The following is a 23185-nucleotide window of genomic DNA, read 5'->3' as shown; positions in this document are numbered from 1 at the left end:
TGTATTTGGAAATCACACCCAATTTCCTGACCTAGGTAATGGAATGTGGCTCTAATATACCTAACAAAGTGGGCAGGATATCGGTCCTCTTTAAGCTAAGGTGAGTGGGGATTATTGAGATCCCGCACATTACTTTGTGTGGCTGCTCTGGACCTATCGTTTGCAACTTCTCGTAACAGACATTGTATCTAGACTATCGATAGCGGTAGTTGAGAAGTAGGATTGTCCTCTGTCCTGGAGGCTACAATTCTCTCGAGGTTGATATGTGAGACGTGCTAGTATGAGTTCCTTCTTCTTACACGACACGCAATATGACCTCCAACATAAAAAACAACGCGATTTCCAAGTGAAGCTTAGCATTTGCTTTTTTTATATTTCTCTGATACTTCTGTATTACTCTTGACTGTAATATATGCATGATGCGAAATTATTTGCATACCCGAACATGTACTACCTTTCATGCAAATTTCAAGTTTGTTATGCAAGCATCTGATTATTTTATCTCCTGCATTCAAATCCGTTTTCAAAGATTATTTTATCTTATATAAAGCATACGAACTGAAGCCCTAATTTGACGATATATGCAGAACACTTCCAAAGTTTGGAGACATTGATAATTTGAAGGTAAAAACATTCTTTTTCATTTTTTACAGATTCATTGGTTTCATTTATTCATTTTTTAGGAAAGGAGATAGTAGGATTTGACGCTTGATTAACTTAATATCTTTTTATTTTGAACTTTCTCTTTGAGCTTACTCACCACAAGTTCCAGACACAGAAATTACTCTCCCATTACATCCTACTTAACAGGCAGAACCTTTGTCCTTTGTGTTTCTAACACATACTTTTCTAGCCGCGTTATATATATCGCCGCATTCCACAGGATCTAGTGCTGCCTCCACCTCTGTGACTATCACCATATCTTCCGCCGAAACTATTGCTATTGTCCCATCCGAAATTATCATCATATCTAGCAGCATACGTATTTTCAGGCCAACCTACGATATTCATATTGCACTGCTAGCTGAAAAATATTCAGCTTTCGCATCAAAGTCTTTATTATGTGGCAACAGCCTAGTGCGAGCAACTGTATTACCTCAGTTTTATGGCCTTCTTCCATTCAAAGCTTAACTCACAGCGATCTTAAGCATATCAAAATTATATGACTTACCGACGTACTAACCTAAAATGCTTTTTCGCTGCATAAACAAGTTCAGTGCCTTTTCAGTGCAGACGCTATTATACAGACCTTGTTTCGATCAACAACTACGGGTTAGACAAAATAATTCTCAAGCCCTCTACAAAACTCAATAGCGAGTTTCTTCCATAAAATCTAACGGTGATTTATGCTTATATAGTATCTAACATTTACACGAAGCCTTCGATGGGACTTAGCGGTGTACCACCAACCTGCAGTCATGCAAGGGTTAAGCTCAAGTTTGTACTATCTTTCTGCATAATTTGATATACTCGTTGCATGACACTCTATGGTTATTCTATTGCTTTAAATTACCAAAATCTCCCTAAGTAACCGTAAAGTCTGTTAAGCGTCCTATTGTCTCGTTCACCTCCTAACTAAATATAAGAAACCCAAAGTAGAAAGCCAGAAATAAAAGCTATTTATTAACACGTAAACGTAAAGGTCACACAACCTCAGAAAAACTACAGAATTCTGCTGCTTGTGGGATATTCAGAACACATGCAAATTAAATTTAATGCAAAATTCAATATCAACACGCCTGCTGAAACCTTGGCACAGCCGGAGAAGCAGAGCAGCGAGCAAAAGTTTCAATCGGTAAGTTTAATATAACCAGCAAAGAAGTTGAACAGTTAATTTCGGCCTATGATGCTAAGCTTTCGCTATTTACACTTTAACTAATTTGCCTTCAGGTGACAGATGACGAAAGTACGTGAAAAAAATGCAAAATAATAAGATAACTGAGTTAATTAGCATACAAATCTTGCAGTTTTATGTATCTGAATGCTTAGTATAATAGATGCAAATTAATTATTTACCAAGCGTTTCTGTAGGAAGCAGCCTCTCTGAACGGAAGTCAAATTAAATAAAATTATGTTTATTTACTTTTGAATATTTCTGCAATATAATAATACTTTTTTTTGCATTAACAGCAATCTTTTAACTTGGTACATATGGATATTTTTTAAATACATTTTTCTGTCTTAATTTTCATTTTTATACCATCAAAATCAATGCACTTTAAAAGAATATTAATACACTTTTGACTTTGCTTATATAATAGTAATAAATGAACACTTAAATTCAGAATTTTCTTCAAAATTACAATATGTTATGTTCCATGCTAAAACCTGTGATCCAAGAAACGTAAAAAAAAATCAGCATGCACAAAGGGTCGTTTGTGAGCCTTTCTGTACTTTTGCGGTACGTAGTTACATTTCTTTTATGCTTACAGGATCTAACATTTTGGAATTCTCAGTTAACTACATCATCATAACAGTACATATTTAAGCAATAACAATTTTTCAAAAAAGTAAATAAAAAGATCCGAAGTAAAATCAGTGCAATTTGTTCTAAACTAGCTGTATCTGATTATTTTGGTAACAGATTCTCTTAACTGACCCATTTCTCCGTCTTCAGAGATTTTCCTTTTCCAACGATCCAAAGAGAGTTCTATAAAACTTGCAATCAGAGGAAATCTAGAAGAATTAAAATCTCTTTCTTTACAAAATCCAGATTACATTTCTTACCCAAATTTACAAAATATTTTATACTTGGCACTGGAGATCGGTTTTCCGCTCTCTTCATTGGGAATCTGAAGCCAAATAAAATATTTACCCGAAACTTACATCGCAAATTAAGGGAAACAGGCAATAAATGCCCCTAGGACTTCAGGTAAATTTCTCTTTCAGGTACATGTCTATTATTGCACCCGTTATAGGAAATACTGACTAAGTTTTATATTTGTATTTGCAATGTTTTACACTGCTTGGAAACAAACATTTCTACCTAGTTCATTATATATGGAAGTAAAAATTATTATCTATTTTTGGGTAGCTTTTCCATATAACTCAGAAATGAGGGAAGGCTCAATGATGCTGAAACTAAAAGAAATATCTAGCAGTAAAAAGGAAGTAAGAGAAGCAGTAAGCAATTATTGCAATGCGGTTGTTGAGATCCATGAAAGTGCAATATTAGTATTCTAGTTAACCCAAACGATTACTGTATTAATGATGTAAAATTTGTTTCTAATATACTAAAAATAAGTTTAAAGATTAAGATCAAATTAAGTATGTATTTTCAAGACTTGTTGCCAAATAATGTTCATAAGGAAACATTAAACTTTAAAGAATAAAGATTATAAACTACAAAAAATGTCAGACTTTCAGGGTGAAAAACAAAAAATGTTTATTATCTCTTAGAAAAACTGATACAAAATATGTCAACACAGTTGCAATATGCTAGACGAACAAAGACACAGCACTAGAGGCTTCTGAAACACTCAACTTCGATTTAATTTTAATGCCAAATAAATGGTTTTAAACAGATATTGTCTACCTAGTATTTACAAAAAACTGAGAGTTAATCAATTAGTGTTGCACCGTATATATAACATTACTCTACATATACAATACAAAAGTCAGAAAAACACGACGTGCAGTTCATGAATTTGGAGCAGTATATGTTCTCTTTAAAATGAAAAACGAAACATTTATACGAACATCTTTACAGCAGGCGGTTTTCCTGATTGATGAGCATCTTATCCATAAAATTTGAAGAATAATATTCAGTTGCAATAGTGATAAATGATGAGGCACATTTTAGAAGTTTCTATGAGAACCATTTATTTTGCTTTGAAAATGAGACAGATTAAGGGATTCAGATTTCACGTACAATTATGGACGCCAAGCATAACTGAAGGAGATATTCCAGAAACTATTTATCTGCTATGTGTACGCCAAATAATTAGAACTGCTGCAGATCTTATGGATGATCTTGTACAGGTTAATGCGTCCAATTGTTATCAGCAAGGTTAATCTGCAGAGAAAAAGGTATCAATTTTAATAAATGTATAATAATTTATTATAACATTTAAACTAAGGTACAGAAATAGATGAGAAATTTTCAGTATTACTTAGAAAAGAGACATGATAACTTTAAAGTAAAAATAGAGCTGCAGGTACGAAATTTAATAAAAGCATGTAATGCTTATGTCAAAGATACATATATTTGATTTCAGGCATACAAAGATTAGCTAAATTACATTATCGTGAAGTGTGTTTTATGCTGACCGATTTACATTTTGTTCCAGTTAAATATTAATCTATATCTAGTAAACATTGCGCAGATAACATCTTTCATTGAAAGACTATTCGTTTAACTTGAACGGAAAAATATGATGGTATAGAAATTTAACAAAACTGAAAGAAAATATTAGCATTTATCTTAAAATTTTAAAATTTAAGTCAAAAAATACATTCTCTTCCAAAATTTGAAAAAAAAAAAATGTATGCATCTCGAAGAATGTAAGCTGCAGCCCTGAAACTCGGCATAAATATATCGTTCGGTGACGAATTATGCTCCTTCCCCTTATAATGTTTCCTCAGTACTTTCTCTGTGTAAAATGTAGAGGAACCTAGTGAATTAAGAAGCAACTTATCGCTAAGTTCGAGTGTTTAACTACAGAGTCTGAAGAAGGGTTAAAATACCCTTTTATTCACTCAAAGAAATAATAACAGACGAGACACAAATACCTAGCGTTTGTTGGCCCTTAATTTAACTTAGCCGGTGCTTATCAACAGTCACGTACAATACGGCCCAGCGTAGGAGATTTAAGAATGAAGTAGCCAGACGGCAAATACGCAACACTAAAGACTCCTAAGCACTCTCTCTCTCTCGAAATGCCACTGAGGACTCCTAAGCACTCTCTCTCGAAGTAAGTTGAACTTTTCTTAAATACTCCTTCTAATTCATAAAATGAGATACTAAAAACTCATTCTGGTGAGGAATGGTATATGGGGAACGACAATAGACAATTAAGCGTATTTAAACTGAAAATAATTGTTGGAAACTTTAAGTAACCTCTACACCCTTTTAAATCTTGCTCCACTTATAGAGGCTATTAGGAATTTTATTTAGGAGTAAGACACGTGAAAATTGTGCATTACCGTCACCAGGATTCGAACTTCGCACTTTCTGATTGTTATCCGGACATGCTAGCCAAGTATAGCCCTAAGACATACGTCGAAAGCCTTCACTGGCTCCCTTAATATTTGATTCTTTACTAAGCGAATATTCATTCACGTATCAATTAATTAGATAAAATTAATTTAACTTTTGAAAAATTAATACTTATAAAGGATGCTCACACCTGTTGCAAATATTTCATTAGTGAAACACCCTAAGACGACCATTCTCTGTTCCAAATTATTCTGGTCTTTTGTCGAAGCAGTTCCTTAAAGAATATGACTACCAGTGATGCTCATTACGTTTATTGAATTATGTTAGAAATGCTGATGACGTTCAAATGTGGTAGTATTATGGGGGTATTCACCGTGAGAGGTTCCATTGCAGGTGCTCGGAAATAATGACCCTTTCAGAGGTGGTTGTCTTAGGGAGCCTGTCGTCGGGAGAAGTTTCACTGGAATTGAACTAAAACTTTCGGCTGACCAGATTGAGGTTCTCAAACAGTACGTTACATAATCCCACTACGCCAACTTCTAAATAATTCTTCTTTCGAAATTTTACTACGAGATGACTTTTCATAAGTATAGTTTCAATTTTTGTTTTATATAAATTGTAGACAAACTAAGGAAACAGAATCGTTGACAAAAAAGGTCCGTGAAACAAACTGAAATTTCAACCTCACGAAAGTGCAAATTGTACACAGCAATAAGTTTAGATGTAAGCTATGAGTCATGTATGTTTGCAGTGAAAGTTAATGAGCTTATAAAGTATTTTCTCACTGTTTTTTTTTCATGCCTTCGTGGTGTAACAGGAAGCACGCTCGAGGCGTATTCGGGAAGTTTGGAGTTCGAATCGCGAAGAGGGTGTTTCTTCCATTTCCTGACTTCGAAAATTACCTAATGAATTTACAAGTTACTTTTATTTCAGTTAATTCAATGTTGAACTGAGGCCTCAGATGTTAAAATTTCAAATATCGTGAGAATGCCGAGGGAAGCAATGGAAGAAAAACCTTCCAAGTAATGAAAAGCAGTTGTTATAGCTTAAAACGAAAGAACTGTATATGGAAGAAGATGACTAAAAGTGACCAGAGAGTAGTAATTTTAATGAACATCAAAAGAGGAAAATTATAGCTAGGGGAATAAATAGTCAAAGTAAATGTTAATAAGGAAGATCCGATGTTTTTATACCTAATAGTTCGTTGAGGTATCCAAGCAGTTTACTTATATAATTGTTGTTTACTGAAGACTTTCACTAGTCCACAAAGGGTATAAAATATGAAATTTTAACGACTGAATGAAAGTAGTTAAGTACAATAAGCTTTGACACATTTTTCTCATCACTAAAAATGTTAACAACTATTCTGATCGGTTGATCCCAATTTCTAAGTATGTAGAGTTCTAGACTATTATAGTCACGTAATTCGAAATATTGATATGGCCGAAATGTTATTACAGTTAGAACATTTCTAAGGACTCGCTTTTCATTTAGTGATAAATCTTTTCCACTATTTAGCTGTGGCTCCACTAGGATGACTTTTCGCTACGTCCTACGGACATCATTTTGATATCCTTTCTCAAGTCTGATAGAATAATATAAAATAACTACTTTAATGATCATAGTCACCAGATTTTAAATTATTAACCAACTATTATGGAAACATTTATGTTCTGTATAATGCAGAGGAGTGTTTCATAAACGTTTTAGCCCTTCGGTTCACATGCACAGAATTGCAGTTCATCGCAACTCATATGCTTATAACTCCGATTTATTGTGAATCACAACGTTTCGGTTGCTTTGATAAAGACAGGAAGTGAAAGAAGGGATTCGTAGAAACAAATATTGTAATAATGACAAAATAAGAACAAGAGATGTGTAACTATTAAGAATTGATTGAAAACTATAAATTAACCGAGAATTACCTTCAGAAGCACAGTTTGGGAACCATTGATACAGATACATTTCTAGACCATACAAATCCCAGCATCTTTTAAACTCTTGCAGTTTGAAAGATGCATAACTATTAAGAATTAATTGAAAACTATAAATTAACTGAGAATTACCTTCAGAAGTCAGTTTGGGAACCATCGATGCAGATACATTTCCTAGACCATGCAAATCCCAACATCTTTTAAACTCTTGCAGTTTAAAAGATTTTTGACCGGGGTTTGGTTCAGTAAGGTTTGTTTGATTACGGCAAATTATGTGCGAACTATTTGCCTGAGAGAAGGGATGCTTCTGTAGAGGACTTTCTAAGGAAACCTGGCCCATATCTACCTTGCACATAGGAAACACCAAATAAATGGGCATGTACCCAGTCCATTTGCTCGGATTTGAACGTTTTTGACAAATAAATTTGAAAAAAGAAGTACTTTTATTTGCGCATAGATCTTTATTTATTGAAGTATTGGTATTCTAGGAAACTACGCTATTTTAACTTCTGATTAAACGAAATAATTCAACACGCTGTTTTCAACATATTGTCTATTACCTTAGATTACAAAGTTACGCCTCTTTCACAGCTGCTTTCTTTTCTCGTTGTGTGAGCTTATCTCGGCTGTATGCATTAAGAATTTTATACAAACATGATGCCATTTTCGATAGCCTATATTGCAATATGGTTATTTCTCATGACGTGATATAACTGCAGATCAGACTTTATACAAAGTTCATAAGTGAAATTCTGATATATCATATACACGACAATATTTGCCTCTAAATTCACCTGTACGGAAATTGAGATTATTACGAAAGGAATATGTATACCCATATACTACACATCTAACAATATACTTGTGCAGAGATAGTGATTATTAATTAAAGGAAAATGGCATAAAATCCCTCATTTTCATGTTGCTCCAAGTATTTTATTAGAATCATATACACGGCAATATTAGCCTCTAAATTCACCTGTACGGAAATTGAGATTATTACGAAAGGAATATGTATACCCATATACTACACATCTAACAATATACTTGTGCAGAGATAGTGATTATTAATTAAAGGAAAATGGCATAAAACTCCCTCATTTTCATGTTGCTCCAAGTATTTTATTAGAATAATTGAAATTCTTCTGAACAGTGAGCAGCATGTAATAATTTAATTCTACGTGAAATTTTTGTGACAACATCGGTCATTATTTTAATTTAGGGATAAATTTTACACTCATTATGTGTGATTTAATTGAAAACTCTTGTCAACATGCAGATATTCGTCATATTTGATTTCAGCTTTGTGAACAGTTTACAAAAACGATAAAAACGCCATGAGATTTCTCTAAATAACAACCCTAAGTTTTGATCTACATCTTCGAGTATGATTAGCCACATGAATATTTTATTAAACTTACTCAAAAACATTTTTAGCCACAAGAATATTTTATTGCATTTATGAACAGCATAGTATTACTGGACGTTCAGCTGTAGCAAAGGAAAGTCTGTGAAACTTTTCTTGCAGCAATTATGAATTTAAAACGAGTATTAAATTTCTTTTACAAATTTTACGTGATGTATAAAAAACTTGTAGGTTGTTATTTTGTCTGCGGTACGCGAATTTTTATTCATTATTACAATTTCTTCTGTTTTTATATTGACGTTTTGAAAAGTTTACGTATAATGCATACCATATTTTCTACATAACTATTCCAGTTCCATCGTCTCTGAATTTTGAACTTTGGATACATTATCAAGTATTCCTAATTTTGAAACAAAGTATACAATAAAAACAAAATAAGTGATCTGAAGTTTTATTAGGGCAGCAGGCATTAAAATTACGCTTTTACCGATAACGGTATTTATGTGGATAGATCTAATAGCAGATATCTTTGGTTGCATAATTTTTGACATACTTATCATCACATTACTCCTTTCAGCAGCCTTTTTAAACCATACTACAATTATGTATTAGAAATATAGCTCTAATATGCAAAGCAAATCGGTCTGTCCAAGCAACTCGAAACGAAACTAATCCATCATTTCTGCTTGCATGGGTTATAGCATACCTCGTCTGCCACGTAGTTCCATCCAAATCGATATGAAAGATTTAGAATTTAGCCAGTTTGGAGATTTTAAATGTTGTATGGGCCGTAAAAGATTAAGTTTTAAAAATAGCCATAAAATGTTTATTAGTTATAAATGTGAAAAAATGGAACTATTGAAATTTAATCCTTCAGTATAAATTATTTCACAAAATTTAGAATATATCAACAATCGGCACCAATGCAATAATGTCAGTGCAGTTAAATTAGTAAGTAAGTGTTTTCATTTAAAAGCGTTATACAACTTACATTGGAAATAAAGTGTTTAGAGCATTTGTATAATTTCCAGTTAAATAAATGATATTTATTTTTAAAGTCTTAAGCAGTTAAGGTCTGAAAATAGAAACGTTTTGAAAGCAGAAACATACTATTTTAATCTACTACGTTACTGCTTTGCAGTATAGAAAGTTATTTTACTTTTTTAGAAAATGATGAGAATGAAATGGAAATCATACCCATTATAAGAAGCTGGTCATCGATTAAAGTAAAAGAAGCAGTATTATATTCCTTTATATTCTGTCATGCATAAACTTATGGGTATTATATTCTTCATGAGAATTAAGAGAGTTAATTATATCCAGTTCTGTTTTTAGACGAGTTCGATTTGATAAGATTTTAGAAAGCATTCAACATTTTTAAACGATATATTTTGATGTAACACGATTCATCCGTTGCCTTATTAAAATTCTTCACTCGAATACAATTCTGAAAAAAAAATTTAGAATATACATTTTAACAAAGATATGGTTTTATGAATACATTTTTTTAAAATAATTTAAACTTTGAAAACTGCTATACATGCATATTAAGTCTAAAACAGCCGAAATAGGAGCTACACTAATGCAACCAATGACATGCTGCCTCCTGTCTGTTGTCACATTCAGAGAGTCCGTAATGAATTATCAATGTTCAGAGATCTTAGCTATCTCACCACTCGACCGCCGGCTTGAGTTCTTAATAATAATGTCCACTGCAATAAGTTTTTATGCTAATTATCTGCAACTGAATGCAAAACTGGACTTCTGCGCATGGTAAGCATATGAAATATGTAAAATAGGCGACTGATAAAGTGTTGCGCAAAGCACGCCTTTTGCATTTTTATGTTGCATAAAGTTGATGTGATTTCCGAGAGGGATCAGTATTAATTAATTAGAACTCAATAGGTGTCATTTAAGATATCGGCAAAAGTGACGGTTAATTAAGATTCGATGGCATCAGAAGCAAATAAAAATGGAGGCCTAAATTCGAATGTTCTTCAGAGTCAGCAATTTGGAATCAGAATATCAAGAATTTGGAACCGCGCTTTTAAAAAGTGAATCAGTCAGCGGACTGCCCGGTCAAGAATGGCCAAGAGCAACGCCTGCATCCGAAGACAGTTTTCAGTCGTTGTTGACTTGCAGAAATCTGAAATGACTAGAAGAGAGTTGGTTTTAGGCCTTCAGCCTACCACAGGAGCTCGAATCAGCTATTCTACTGCAGCGCGAAGGCCGCACGAGGTTGGATCTGTGGAATGGTTTAATATTCAATCTGTAGGTCATCATGTCCCATAATGGGGTCGCGAGGTGGAAGAAAAAAATTTAAATAAATTTAATTGAACACAAATACATCATTGACAAACATTTTTGAGAAACTTAAATGAAAACTTTTATTAAATTCTAGAGCTGTTTGTATAGCAACGGCTTTAACCCTTTCGCCGTCCTCTCCTGTCCGCGAAAATCCCCCCCAGCGGCCGTCTGTTTTTCGTAGCGTGTAATGTTGTTTTCTCTGTGCATCATAACTTTTCATACATGACTTTCGTAGTGGATGAATGTCAATGAATATTAAGTAAAATTATAAGGAAATAAAGCATAATGGAAAAATAAATATATCTCTGCTTATTTCGAACAGCAGGATGATTTGATAACATCTCAACAACAATAATGGGATAAATTATTATAAAATAATTACAACAATAAAATGGGAGGAGTGGACAACAGGCGGTCGACTCCTCCCATTTTATTGTTGTAATCTTTTACAATTATTGTTTTTTTACAGTTATTTTCCGTGTTCCAACATCAATCATCGAGTTATTATGGACTGTACTCATCAAACGTATATCCTTTTTGTCTTTCCAATTCCCAACCTCATTTTTCCCCTTTTTCTGCTGAGTAGACGTTGAAGCCATTTCTCATTGTCTTGTATCTTATGTAAAATGGCGTGAATATTCATAAAACCCGGGGCAAATTCAATTAGAAATAGAATGCCTGATTAGTGCTAGTCTCTAGGAGGTATTAGAATAAACAAAAATAAAAACTCAAACAAGTAAACATTTAGAAAGCGTTTTAAACGTTTAAAAGTTTTAAAATGTAGAAGAACGCTTGAGCCGCGTTACAGCCGCCCTGCGGAAGTTTCATTTTAACGCGCTAGACGCGTTACGGACGACGAAGAGGTTAAAGAGATAGATTTTATTTCTCTGAAATCGCTATTTTCGTGCATTGTCTTTCACAAGAAGATCTCTCAACTAGCTGCAGCTATCCGTTGCAGTAAAAATGACTTCTAATCCATTTTTCCTAGGGGTATCTTAAAGAACTGCTTTTCAGTTTTTCATCTTAGCGCACTTAATGAAGAATTGACTTACTAAACTTTCTCTTTTTCCAGCGGTCAAAATTCACCCACGACAAGGTGATAACAAACATTCATTTTGGTTTACCCCTAGTTGAAATGTTACCCCTACTTGAATGTACTCTGTTGCTGTAGCAAATGCCACCAGCTATTTACCAATATTGGTAGACAGACAGTAACGTAACGTTCATTTTCAAAGGACATGCACATAAGCAAGTGATGAGAACACAGATTCTTTTTACCGCCAACATCGCAAATTCGTGAGTTTAATTATCAATTTGGTGTAACATTTCCTGTTTCATTTACTTATATTGAGCAGATTGTTTTTAATGCTATAAATGTTGTATTTTCTCACGGATGAGTGGCTAAAATCTAGTCGAATAATTGAGAAAACAGACAGTAAAGGAAAAAATGACAATAACAGCGCTTCGATTTTGGCTACGATACCGACCAAATACGCTTGCAGGCTTCTCTCTCGACGGTGTCGAAACAAAAAAAAAAAAAAAAAAAAAAAAAAAAAAAAAAAAAAAAAAAGCGAGAAAAGTAGCTGGTAAGTTTGACAATGATTTTATAAAATGTGGTTTTGTGTGTATTGAAGATGATGATCTATAGGTCCGTTGCGTTCTGAGCCTGGTAGTATTGTCAAACGAGACACTGAAAATAAATAAACTTCAGAGGCATCTACACCCCAAACACCCAGAATCCAATGATAAAACCACTGAATGTTTTCAAAAAACAATAGGGCATTTGAAATGTAAGCAAAACTTTATGTCTGTGTTTACTAATATTAACAAAAAAGCATTGGAGACTTCTTACAGTGAGGTATCGTATAACTAAAACTGGCATGCCGTACGCAGTTACTGAAGAGTTAATTATTCCAGCAGCCCAGGATTTAATAGGCATTACATTTAGCGAAAAGGAAAAGCAACAGATATATCAGATACTACTCTCTGATATAACAACTATTCACAGAATATAGGAAGCAGCAGGTAATGTAGAAAGTGTCAGAATCCAAAAAAGTGAATCTTCAGTCTTCATTTGGATGAATGCACTAACTAAATTGCAATATCGCTATACAACTCATTTAGTTTTCAAGCTATTTATACAAAACTGAAGTCGTTGAAAACCTTCTTTTTGACAAAAAAAAAAAAAAAAAAACAGCGCACTTCTAGCACGAAACAAAGAAGTTTCTCTCAATGTAATGTGGGTTCACTGTACGATTCCTACAGAAGCGATTGTATCGAAAAACCGAAATTAAAGTCTGTCTCAGGTCCAGGGAATAAAATAATAAATTTTATAAAGGTGCATCCTCTGAATACAAGGAGGTTTTCCTAAATAAGCGGAGAAATAGGCAGTGAACATCAACCTTATTTTACATACAGAGGTACATCGGCTTTCGAGGGGTACGGTATTAACGATACTATTTGAAATTAAAGATGAAGTGCTTGCATTTTTAAATAAAAATGATAATGATACAATTTTTTATACTTTTTTACTCAGACTCATTCGAAAATAATTTTGAGACACTTTAATTCAATTTTACTCTAGCTTACTACTTGTTTTCCGAAAACTTTCCTGACTACCTTTTCCTTTCAGTGTGTTTTTTAAGTGTATTCGAAATTCCTATCAGTGTGTTTTACCCATTTATAATTTCATTTTGTTTTCAAAGAGCCTGAAATGAACAGCTTTTCGCTTAAAGCTGGAAATGGATATCCATTAATGTATGATGCAGCTCCAAAAATATAATTAACATTTGTCTTATCTTATAAATGCGAGATGGGATTTTGTCAATCTATTTAAAATCTAAATACGAAACAAATAGATTTACAATTACAATACAGATTTAAATTGTACATAACAGGGCCAGAAATATCACTATTTTTAAACAAGATACAGGTCGCATTAAATGCTTTCCTTTTCTAGTGCTTTTAAACTGAATTATTAATGGTAGCTTATTTTTCAGTTAAATATTTGGTAACTACAGAGTTAATTTTCAATTTATTGTACTTATGAAATAAAAATGAATAAATTAACATCATCATTTTTAATATTACCTAGTTCTAGTTTTTGAACAATTAGAATTAGATTATTGATTATTTTAAGTTTTTGTCGGCATGTTGCCTCGACGTCCCGAGTAGCGTAGCTCTTCCAAAAAAGTTTGAATACCTCTGGTTTAGATAACATCTTTTCTGCATTAATACCATTACAACAGAGTTATAAAGGTTTGCAAATATGATTTTTATGCAGCTTTCATGCAATTGTATGAAGTCTGTTCATGTATGGGCCCACTAGCGGTCAAGAAATAAGACAGCTGAGCACTTGTAGTTCGACTTGTGCTTCAAATCTCTGTGCAAGAATTGCCTGGTTTCGTGATTTGCCGCATGTATGACATGGATAAAAGCCAATTTCTTTTAAAAAGGCCTTTATGATGTCATCTCTTCCCTGAAGAAGATATTCCTCGTGTGCTTTGCCAAATCCCCATTTATAGGTTTAGAATGACGGTTGACAGTAACTTCTGAAAACATTTTCATTGGTGCATTCTGTTGGAAAACGTTCTTTTAAAGAAAATTGGTTAGTTAAGTTATTTTTGGTTAGTTTTAGTTACATGAAATTTATATGTAAGCTTTAACTTAGTCAAAGTGCTATTGTCACATTTCCTAAATTTGAGATCTTTAATATATTATTTTGAAGGAAAGAGATTAGAAAATAAAAATTATAGAAAACTCCATCAGACTTTGAAATGATAGAACTTAGGAGGGTATTTAATATTTTTGCATATAAGAATCTAAGACAGCCAGTTTTAATTTAATCACCTCCCGTATTTATTGTGATACGACCTAGAAATATGAAGTTATTGCAGTGTTTCATACTCATCGTGAATCTACTGGCATATGTAGGCTGAAAATAATATCTAATTTAATTCGAAAATAATTCTGAGGCATTTTAGTTACGAAAGGATGGAAATTTTGGTTTCAGTATTGAAAGTAGCATTAATTTCGACTTTTACATAAAAATTAATGAAACATTCATGCGAAAGTAACCTTTTGGGAAGTTTCTTGCATGATCATTGTTAAGGGATGGAATATAAGTTAATATATATGCATATATTTATAAGTAGCATACTGGAATACGAAAATACATTAAGGCAATGGAAATAAAGTTTCATACGTGAAACTAAGCGTATCTACGTTATTGACACTGATCGAAATAGTTTAAGAACTATAGAAGAATTAGTGTTCTTCAGATTCTAAGCAGAAAGTTGGGGTTTTGCTTTCCAGTAATTGGGTTTTGAGTCTCGAATGGAGAGTAATCCATAGGCGTCGATGCAAAGCAGCTGAAAAACAAAATTAATATAAACTAAAATGCGTATATTTACTACACTACTGAGGATTCAGATTCTCTATCGAGAATACATATGCCAGAATTCAGATTTATCGTAAGAAAAGTGATTCCTTTAAGCATATACTATTGCTAGTTAGCTTTTAGTTTAGAAAATACAAATCTGATTCTCCAGTAAATGTTTAAAATAACTACACAGGCGTTTTCTGCTGGTAATGGAACTGGATTGCTGCCTTAGTGTTTAATTAACACTAGAGTAACATATCAGAGCTATAATACAACATTTTGGATATTCGAGTACATAGCATGAAAGGGGTATAAGAAAGGAATGCTTTGTATTATAAAGGAAGGAATAGAAAAATACGAAAAGGCCCTTTCTTGAGCAAACATGTCTGCACACACGCGTGAGATAAACCAAAAAAGCCACATACAGCCGAACTGCTTTGCCTCCGCAAATTAAAACGAACTACCAGTATTTCTGGGTTTTTGAGTTAACAACTAGGTCACAGATGAATTATTCTGCAAAGAAATTTCTTATGCATAAAATCTTTTCTTTTATATAAAACCGGTTCTATTTCGCTCTTATTTATTACAAAATAATTATTTTCAAATTTTTTTCTTTCTGTTTTGAAAGGCATATAATTTATTATCAATCAGATTAAAATTAACTGCTTTCGAATTAACTAAATTAACCCATTTTATACAAGAGTTAAAAAATCAGAATGATTTTTTCCCATTTAAAAAAGGAAGAACATGGAAAGAAAAACGTTCATTTTCATTTCAAAGGAAACGAAAACAAAAGAGTATAAGTAAGCTTCTGGCTCATAAGTAAGTTTTTCTTTTCTTTCCATTTTTTGTAGTAAATTTACTTCTAATTAATTTCGTGTATTTCAGCGGTACAATACTTTGCTTAAAAGTTTGGCAGCATTACAGGAACGTAATTAATATACAGCTTTTTCACAGATACGTATTTTTATCTCTTCTGCTGGAACAAGGAAAATGCTGGAAAAAATACTGATAACCACAGACAAGCTGCTATATTTCAATGAAATCAAGTTATCTATCTTATTTATATACTATTTTACTACCCGTTGTGGTCCTTAGGTAAAGCTGTTTGATTTATACACTCATGGGCAAACAAATTAGCGCACCAAGAAGGAGTCTTCAAAATGAAACGAAATTTTACATACGTAATGACTACTTTAAAATATGTAAATGATAAGAAATCAAAGAAAAAGGATAATTTATTTCAGAGAAAAAGGCAAAAGAACGGAGGAGTTAATACTCCGTTGGACCCCCTCTAGCGCGAATGCACGATGCGGCACTGAGTCATAATATCTTGAGATATTTCGTTCCATATTTGCTTTAACCTTGCCTCTAGTTCGTTCAAACTCAACTCACCTCAATGCCCAACTCGTCACCCCAAATGATCCCAGATATGCTCGATTGGAGACAAATCTGGGGATCGGTTAGGCCAAGACCAAGGAAGGGTAGTAACAGTGCGGAGACAGTCTTGTGACACCCTTGCCGTATGAGGCCGAGCATTGTCTTGTTGAAAAATGGCTCCTGGGAGCTGTTGCATGAATGGCAATACATGTGGTTGCAGGATTTCATAAACATACCGCTGGGCTGTCATGGTGCCACGGAACAACACTAGGGGTGACCGTGTATTGTAGGCAATGGCACCCCATACCATCACACCGGCTGTGGGAGCGATGTGTCGCTGTACAGCAAAGGCAGGATTGAGGCGTTCACCATGAGCTCTCCACATAGGAACACGATTGTCATCACTGCCGAGATTGAATCTGGATTCGTCGCTAAAGACGACCTGGTTCCATTCCGATGCAGTCCAGTTTCCTCGTGCTCGACACCACTCCAAACGGAGGCGTCGATGGGTGGGCATCAAGGGAAGCACACGTAATGGGCGCCGCGATACCAACTGTCCTTCAGCCAGGCGCCTTCGTATGGTTCGAGAAGACACAGGGGCCCCTAGTGAAGTGCCTGCCTGTGCCTGGATGGCGGCAGATGAAGCAGAAGCAGTTGGCTGTACGCGTGCATTTCTTACGATGTGGCGGTCTTCTCAACGACTGGTCTGTCGAGGGCGTCCCGAGCCTGGTCTTCGAGTACATCTCTCGGGTCCACTGGTACCAACACCTCCTCACAACACAATCAGCGCGGCCTAATGACGAGCTACTTGCCTAGCTGACCACCCAGCTTCCATCATCCCGACGATTCTCCCCCTCTCAAACTGCGACAACTGCTCATATTGTCTTCGAACACGACGTAATGGCATGTCTACCTCAACTCATCCTTTGTAAATGATTCAGCACACTCAAATAAGCTTTGGTTACCTGTTTTATACTCTACAGAGTACGAAGTTCAACGCCCTCTACCGGCTATACGTAATGCGCAATGACGCTGCATTTCTAATAATTTGCATATCTCCCCGACATGTACCTTCATTGCAAGTTTCGTTACGATCCCGCAATTATTTCTTAGTGCGCTAACTTTTTTGTCCATTAAGCTACATTGTTTAATTAAATATGCCAGTTCACCTCGGCAATCATGTATAGCACTACCTTCTGGATAAAATATTCTTGCTATGCTTTAAAACTGACAGGGCATTCAGTTTCACACATTTAGACTAGTTTTGAGCTTATTGCTTTAAGTATTGATTTACAAATCCCAATTTGAGTATGGAAGACACTTTCCTTAACAATGACGTGATAAATTTATGAAACAAATCTTTCTTATCTTCATCCTAAGAACTCATAATATTGGAAAATTGCATTTCTGTATCTTCGAATTTTTTTAATACCACCTTCAGTCTTTATACTAGTCTAAGTGAAAATTCATTCCGATTTTTTATATTAGACATGTAAATTATGCAATAAATTTAAATGCATAAATTCTAACTCCCATAACAATATAAATGAGAGATTTTATTATTTAAATTTAAAAATTATTTTACCAACATATTTTAATTTTTGTCTCCTGAAACTGGGGAAAAAATTACCAATAATTCAGAACCGAAACTAAAACAAACTTTTATCTTTTAACCAAAAATATATCTTATTGAATAATAGAGATTCAATCACAACGATATGAATAATTACGGGTTCAATGTCTGCTTAATAAGAATGTTTCATATTCAAAGAATGCCTTAAAACAAAATAATAAAACAATAACATTTAAATTCTTGCACTTATGCTTGAGGAAAATTTTATATATATATATAGAAAAAGAGAGAGAGACAATTTTTAATACAGCTATGACGATAAAATAAATTATAGTAAATTATGATAGAATTAATTAATACTATATTTTGATGGTAGAGTAAATCAAATATTATGTTTTAACTAATTAGGTGTATTGCGATAAGTGTAGTTTAATTTATAAAACAAAGAGTAGTGCAAATAATATGATATATATATATATCTTTGTAGGATATGATATGAGGATATACATATATATACTCACATTAAATATTTATATTTACCTTTCATAGCTGAAGTTAAATTTATCACGATTATTATTTACAAACAATATTATCCGCTTGACACACTTTTTCTGGTGGTGCAAGAAACAATCGTCCGTTCTCACAAGCACAGAGTTGATATATACCAGGATAAGACCGACCTCTTGAAGTAGGAATTGCTGTTTTAAGGTTTCTTAGCTCAACCCGCTCGGAATCAAGCCATATCTGCAAAAAAATAGAATAAATATTACATAGGAAAAATTTGCTGTAATTCTGAATGATGTTTAAGTATGTAGTCCTTTAATTAATTTTCCATGCATGTATAGAATATAGATAAACTGGATATTTACTGCATAACTTCAGTTATTCTCTACTTCAGTAAATCCCTTTGCGATCCTCCTCCCTAATAAGGATTGTAGATGTTGCGCCCGTTTTTGTTCACTGAGAAGATCAATCATGGCAATACTGATGACTAAATATTTAAACCGTATGGTTACATTATCACTCTTATATTCACCTAATATTGAACTAAATATTTTTCTTACAAGATGCTAGTAGTATTCTATTTATTTGAAATAATATATATATTCTTCGAAATAAAGTTCAGTTGTGTTCACATTAAGTTGTGCTTTAGTCTATTTTCATCACAGCATCTCCCTGCTTAATTCATAATGAAATTTTACATGACTTTGTAAACTATGCTATTCCTTTTAATATAAAATGTTATTGTTAATAATTAAATATAATTTTATAGCCCTTTGATATATAATTTATTTTTGATGAACCGTAGAGAAACTTGTTATGATCTTCTAAAATGGACCTTCGTAACGTGCTTGTTTTGTTCAATTAATTACTTAGATCGCAAGGGAACACTTTTCAGTATATTTAATGGACAGTGGCATTTCGTTACTTTGCAATGGAAAAGACGAGTATGTTATGACACGTTTATTAGGAAAGTCTTTTCTATTTCTAACGTAATATTTACATCATATTTATAGTGGAGCGACTTCATTTTATTTCTAAAGAACTATTACGTATTTCGGCTCATATTTGAGAAACTTTATATTGTCCCATGTTCAGAGCTTTTTAGCGTCCAATTAAAATAACAGACAAATTTGAATTTAGTTCTGAGTTATCAATTTTCCATTCAGGGGTACCCAATTAGTTGACAAGGTATGGATTCCCTGGAAAATGCTTTCCCTAGAATGAAATACATCACTTTTTCATGAGTCAAACACTACGCTATCTTTCATTCTATATATGCATTAAATATACTTATTACTACAGCAATACATAATGTTATGCTGTCGATTCCTGGTGAAATAGATAAGGACTTATCTTTTATTGAGAATGTAATATACATCTTTATTGCAATGAGTGAATTATAACTTTATGTCGCAGTTTAAGAAGCTATTTTAAATTGGACATTTGACGATTTTCTTAAACTGATATTCTCATTCCCTTTCACATCGGGTGCAAAATTAAAAGAATTTTCACATTATGTTGAATTTCTAAAACTCTAATGGACAGATTTTAATGATATTCAGTATGAATGTACATTTATAACAGAGAAAGAGATGCACCATTCAAAAGGCAATTTATGTACGCATAATTAAGAGTAGATCTCATAGTGCAGTGATGGCAAAATCCACATTACAATATCGAACTAAAAATGAGTCTAATGTGGGATACGGTCTTGTTTTAAGCCAGACAGGCCACGCAAAGTGACAGCACACTGGACAGAAGGCAATTGAGCCCTGTGCAGCAGATCACACTCCTGCAGTAACACAAAATTCAAGTCCGGGATGGTTCTCGATTGAGGATGGCGATATAAAATTGCCCTCCCAAGAGCTTTCCAGACACACTCTGTTAGGAATAAGGTTTGGGTAATCCATGAGGCGTATATTCTCACTTTCTAGGTAATCGTCAACCAGATCCGCCTATGTGGATGAGCATTGCCGTCCATTAACAAGACCTCAGGGCCAACTATATCTCTGAAACGTCGAACATAGGTCTCTAGAATCTCCTCTCTATACCTCATACTAATCAAGGAGCCTTTATCAAGCACATGCAGGGGTACGTGGCGGTTCAACGTAATCGGCCCAAACCTTTACATCTACTCTACAAAAGTCTGGCCCAAGCCGCATGTTGTCTGCACCATGCTAAACGAGCTCTCTTGTGTACTGGAGTGAGCGGAACGGAAACAGCGGTTCTTCTGGCATACAGCCCTATCTCACGAAGTCTTTAGAAACTATAGACCGTGAAATTTGGCGTTTCAGTGATAGCATTCAGCTCATGTGAGAGTTATAAAGCTGCCGCAGTGCTGTGTCGGTCCGCTGAAAGTGCCAAATAACTATATTCATTCATCGTTATGGATCTTAGTCGACCTTGCCCAGGTCGTTTCGATATATATCCAGTGTTCTGAAACTGTATCGACAAAATGCAGACTACACTGGATGTTACACCGTGTTCTGTAGCCACCTGCGCTTTAGATTATGCTGCTCCAATCTACCGGTAATTCTCCATCACATTCCGTCATTTATACGTTCTTGGCTACTCATTTCACCTGATACGTTATAAAATTTGTCTAACTCGTCCGAGAAACATGGTGAATTTCGTGAAGGATTACGAGCACACATATCGCCGAAACGTCATCGTACGCTTATGTCCCTTACACAATCACAATTCCGCAGACATGAACGTGTACGCTTACGAATTCAACTCTGAACATTTGCATAATTCGTCGGAGAACGTATTCGTAGAAACATATTAGATCAAAGAAACTAATTACATTTAGTTTCTTTGGTCTAATAGGTTTCTTGAAAACATATATAATTTGAAAATTCTCTTTATTTTGCAAGTTTTTAATAAGTAATCATGTTGTTTAATGCCCTATTTACGAGTAAAATGAAGGTGTCTTGCACTTAACTTCGACACATTAGAGAGGCCAAAAGTATTATATCTCTCCCAAGTAAAGGATCACAATTCCTTTTAATGCTTCTTTTTATTCAGTTATAGTCTTTTATTTTATTAAACAACACTTTAGCTGCGTTGTAAAACTTTTCATTTTTAAACACGCAGCAGTTTGTTTTTCCATTTTCAGGAAAAAATAATTGGTAACTTAAGATATGATACATAATCTGCTTGGGGAAATATGATGACATTTTGGTGCGTGTTCTAATTTTTAATGGCTTATAAATGAAATTTTTAGAAAAAATCTACTAACCGCCCCTTCTTTTGACTGCAGTTTAAGATCTTTGAGACATGATGCACTGATATCTCCTGCACGGGATTCAATACCAATTCCTTCTGGAGCTTTAACGTGTAACGTTCTAGTTGGAGATTCCAACCTGAAAATATAGGAAAAAGTCTAATTAGCATTATTATTATTTATTATAAGAGTCAGACTAGAAGAAAGAACGAAATTATTGCACTAAAGGTATTTAGTTACTTGTTATAGTATTTTTTCCATAGCTATAGATCTATAGCCATAAAAATGCCAAAATTAAAATAAATTGTAACTAAAACTAGTATTTAAAAGGAAGGAAACATTTCTGAGATTATCAGATACTTATGCAAAAGTTAAAATAGTCGGTAGAGTAATTTAAGTAGATATCTTCAAATATTAATTCTATCCCAACTCCGAAAAACATGGTGGTTAGTGAAGGCTAACCGCACACACCTTTGGAAGCAGATTTGAATTCTGAAAAAGTTTTTACACTTCATATTTTTAACTGAAGTGTCTATGTGAAATTGAGGGATTTCAGTCTGTAGATTAAGAACTTCTTTCGAGAGGTTATTGGTAAGGGGAAAGATTAAAAGACTCAGATTGCCTCACCTGTGATTCTAACGATCAAAATTGGGCTTCAGCTTAGGTAAATAATAGTTATATTTTCGAATAAAGAAAATAATACAAAGGAAGCTTAAATAAATCAGAATTAGCAGTTCTTTTATAGAAATAGCTACGAATTATTTACAGAATCACCGAACAATAAACGCTACTTTACTATATTTGCTTTCTAAACGGTAAAATATCTGAACGTTTTGTATTATTAAAGAAAATATTTTAAATAGAACCATTTACTGTCTAGCCTATGGGTCAGAATAAACAAACTGCCACATTTAGCTGAACATATTAAAGCTGTAATTATTTAACCTACTTTGGCAAGTAATTCCTTATTATTAAACTTCATCGAATCTATAAGCATTGCATTAAATTTTCCTTAAATTATGCAGTTTGGGACTTTAGTATTTCAGTTAGTTAATAACGCCTTGCTTTGAAGTTGACATAAATAACGCAGCCGCAAGATATATTTGCTATAGTTCAAGAAAGGTCAAAATTTCAGCCTGTTAGCGGTAGTATTTCATCCTAGCGGAGAAAGAAAATAAATTAAATGTACCTATAATTCATCATCAATTCAGAGAACTCATTTATTTGAAATTCAAGATAATTATGAATGAAAATGCTGCCCATAAAATTTGATGCGATGGCTTAAATTTTCGATCGCATTCATTCGATAAATTACTTTTACAAATCCCCCGTTAACAAATTTTCTCCCATTTATTG

At 33.7% G+C, this 23185-nt stretch overlaps 1 protein-coding gene across 2 annotated transcripts in view; it reads right to left on the bottom strand.

Moving 5' to 3' along the window:
• Nucleotides 1–3368: 3368 nt before the first annotated feature.
• LOC118181027 (delta-sarcoglycan-like) overlaps nt 3369–23185 on the bottom strand; it is a 392038-nt gene continuing 372221 nt past the window's right edge. For both annotated transcript variants that reach the window (XM_035350101.2, XM_035350100.2), the window contains 3 exons: nt 21845–21968; nt 18640–18843; nt 3369–4015 (listed from right to left, as the gene is read on the bottom strand). In XM_035350101.2, coding sequence (XP_035205992.1) covers nt 18673–18843; nt 21845–21968 — 295 coding nt within the window. In that variant the 3' untranslated portion in view covers nt 3369–4015; nt 18640–18672. The remainder of the gene's footprint in view (nt 4016–18639; nt 18844–21844; nt 21969–23185) is intronic.

This window comes from Stegodyphus dumicola, chromosome X1 (assembly GCF_044657685.1).
Source record: "Stegodyphus dumicola isolate Sdum_Otavi_A_Nest chromosome X1, ASM4465768v1".
Lineage (NCBI taxonomy): Eukaryota > Metazoa > Arthropoda > Arachnida > Araneae > Eresidae > Stegodyphus > Stegodyphus dumicola.
This window is presented reverse-complemented; position numbering and strand designations above follow the sequence as displayed.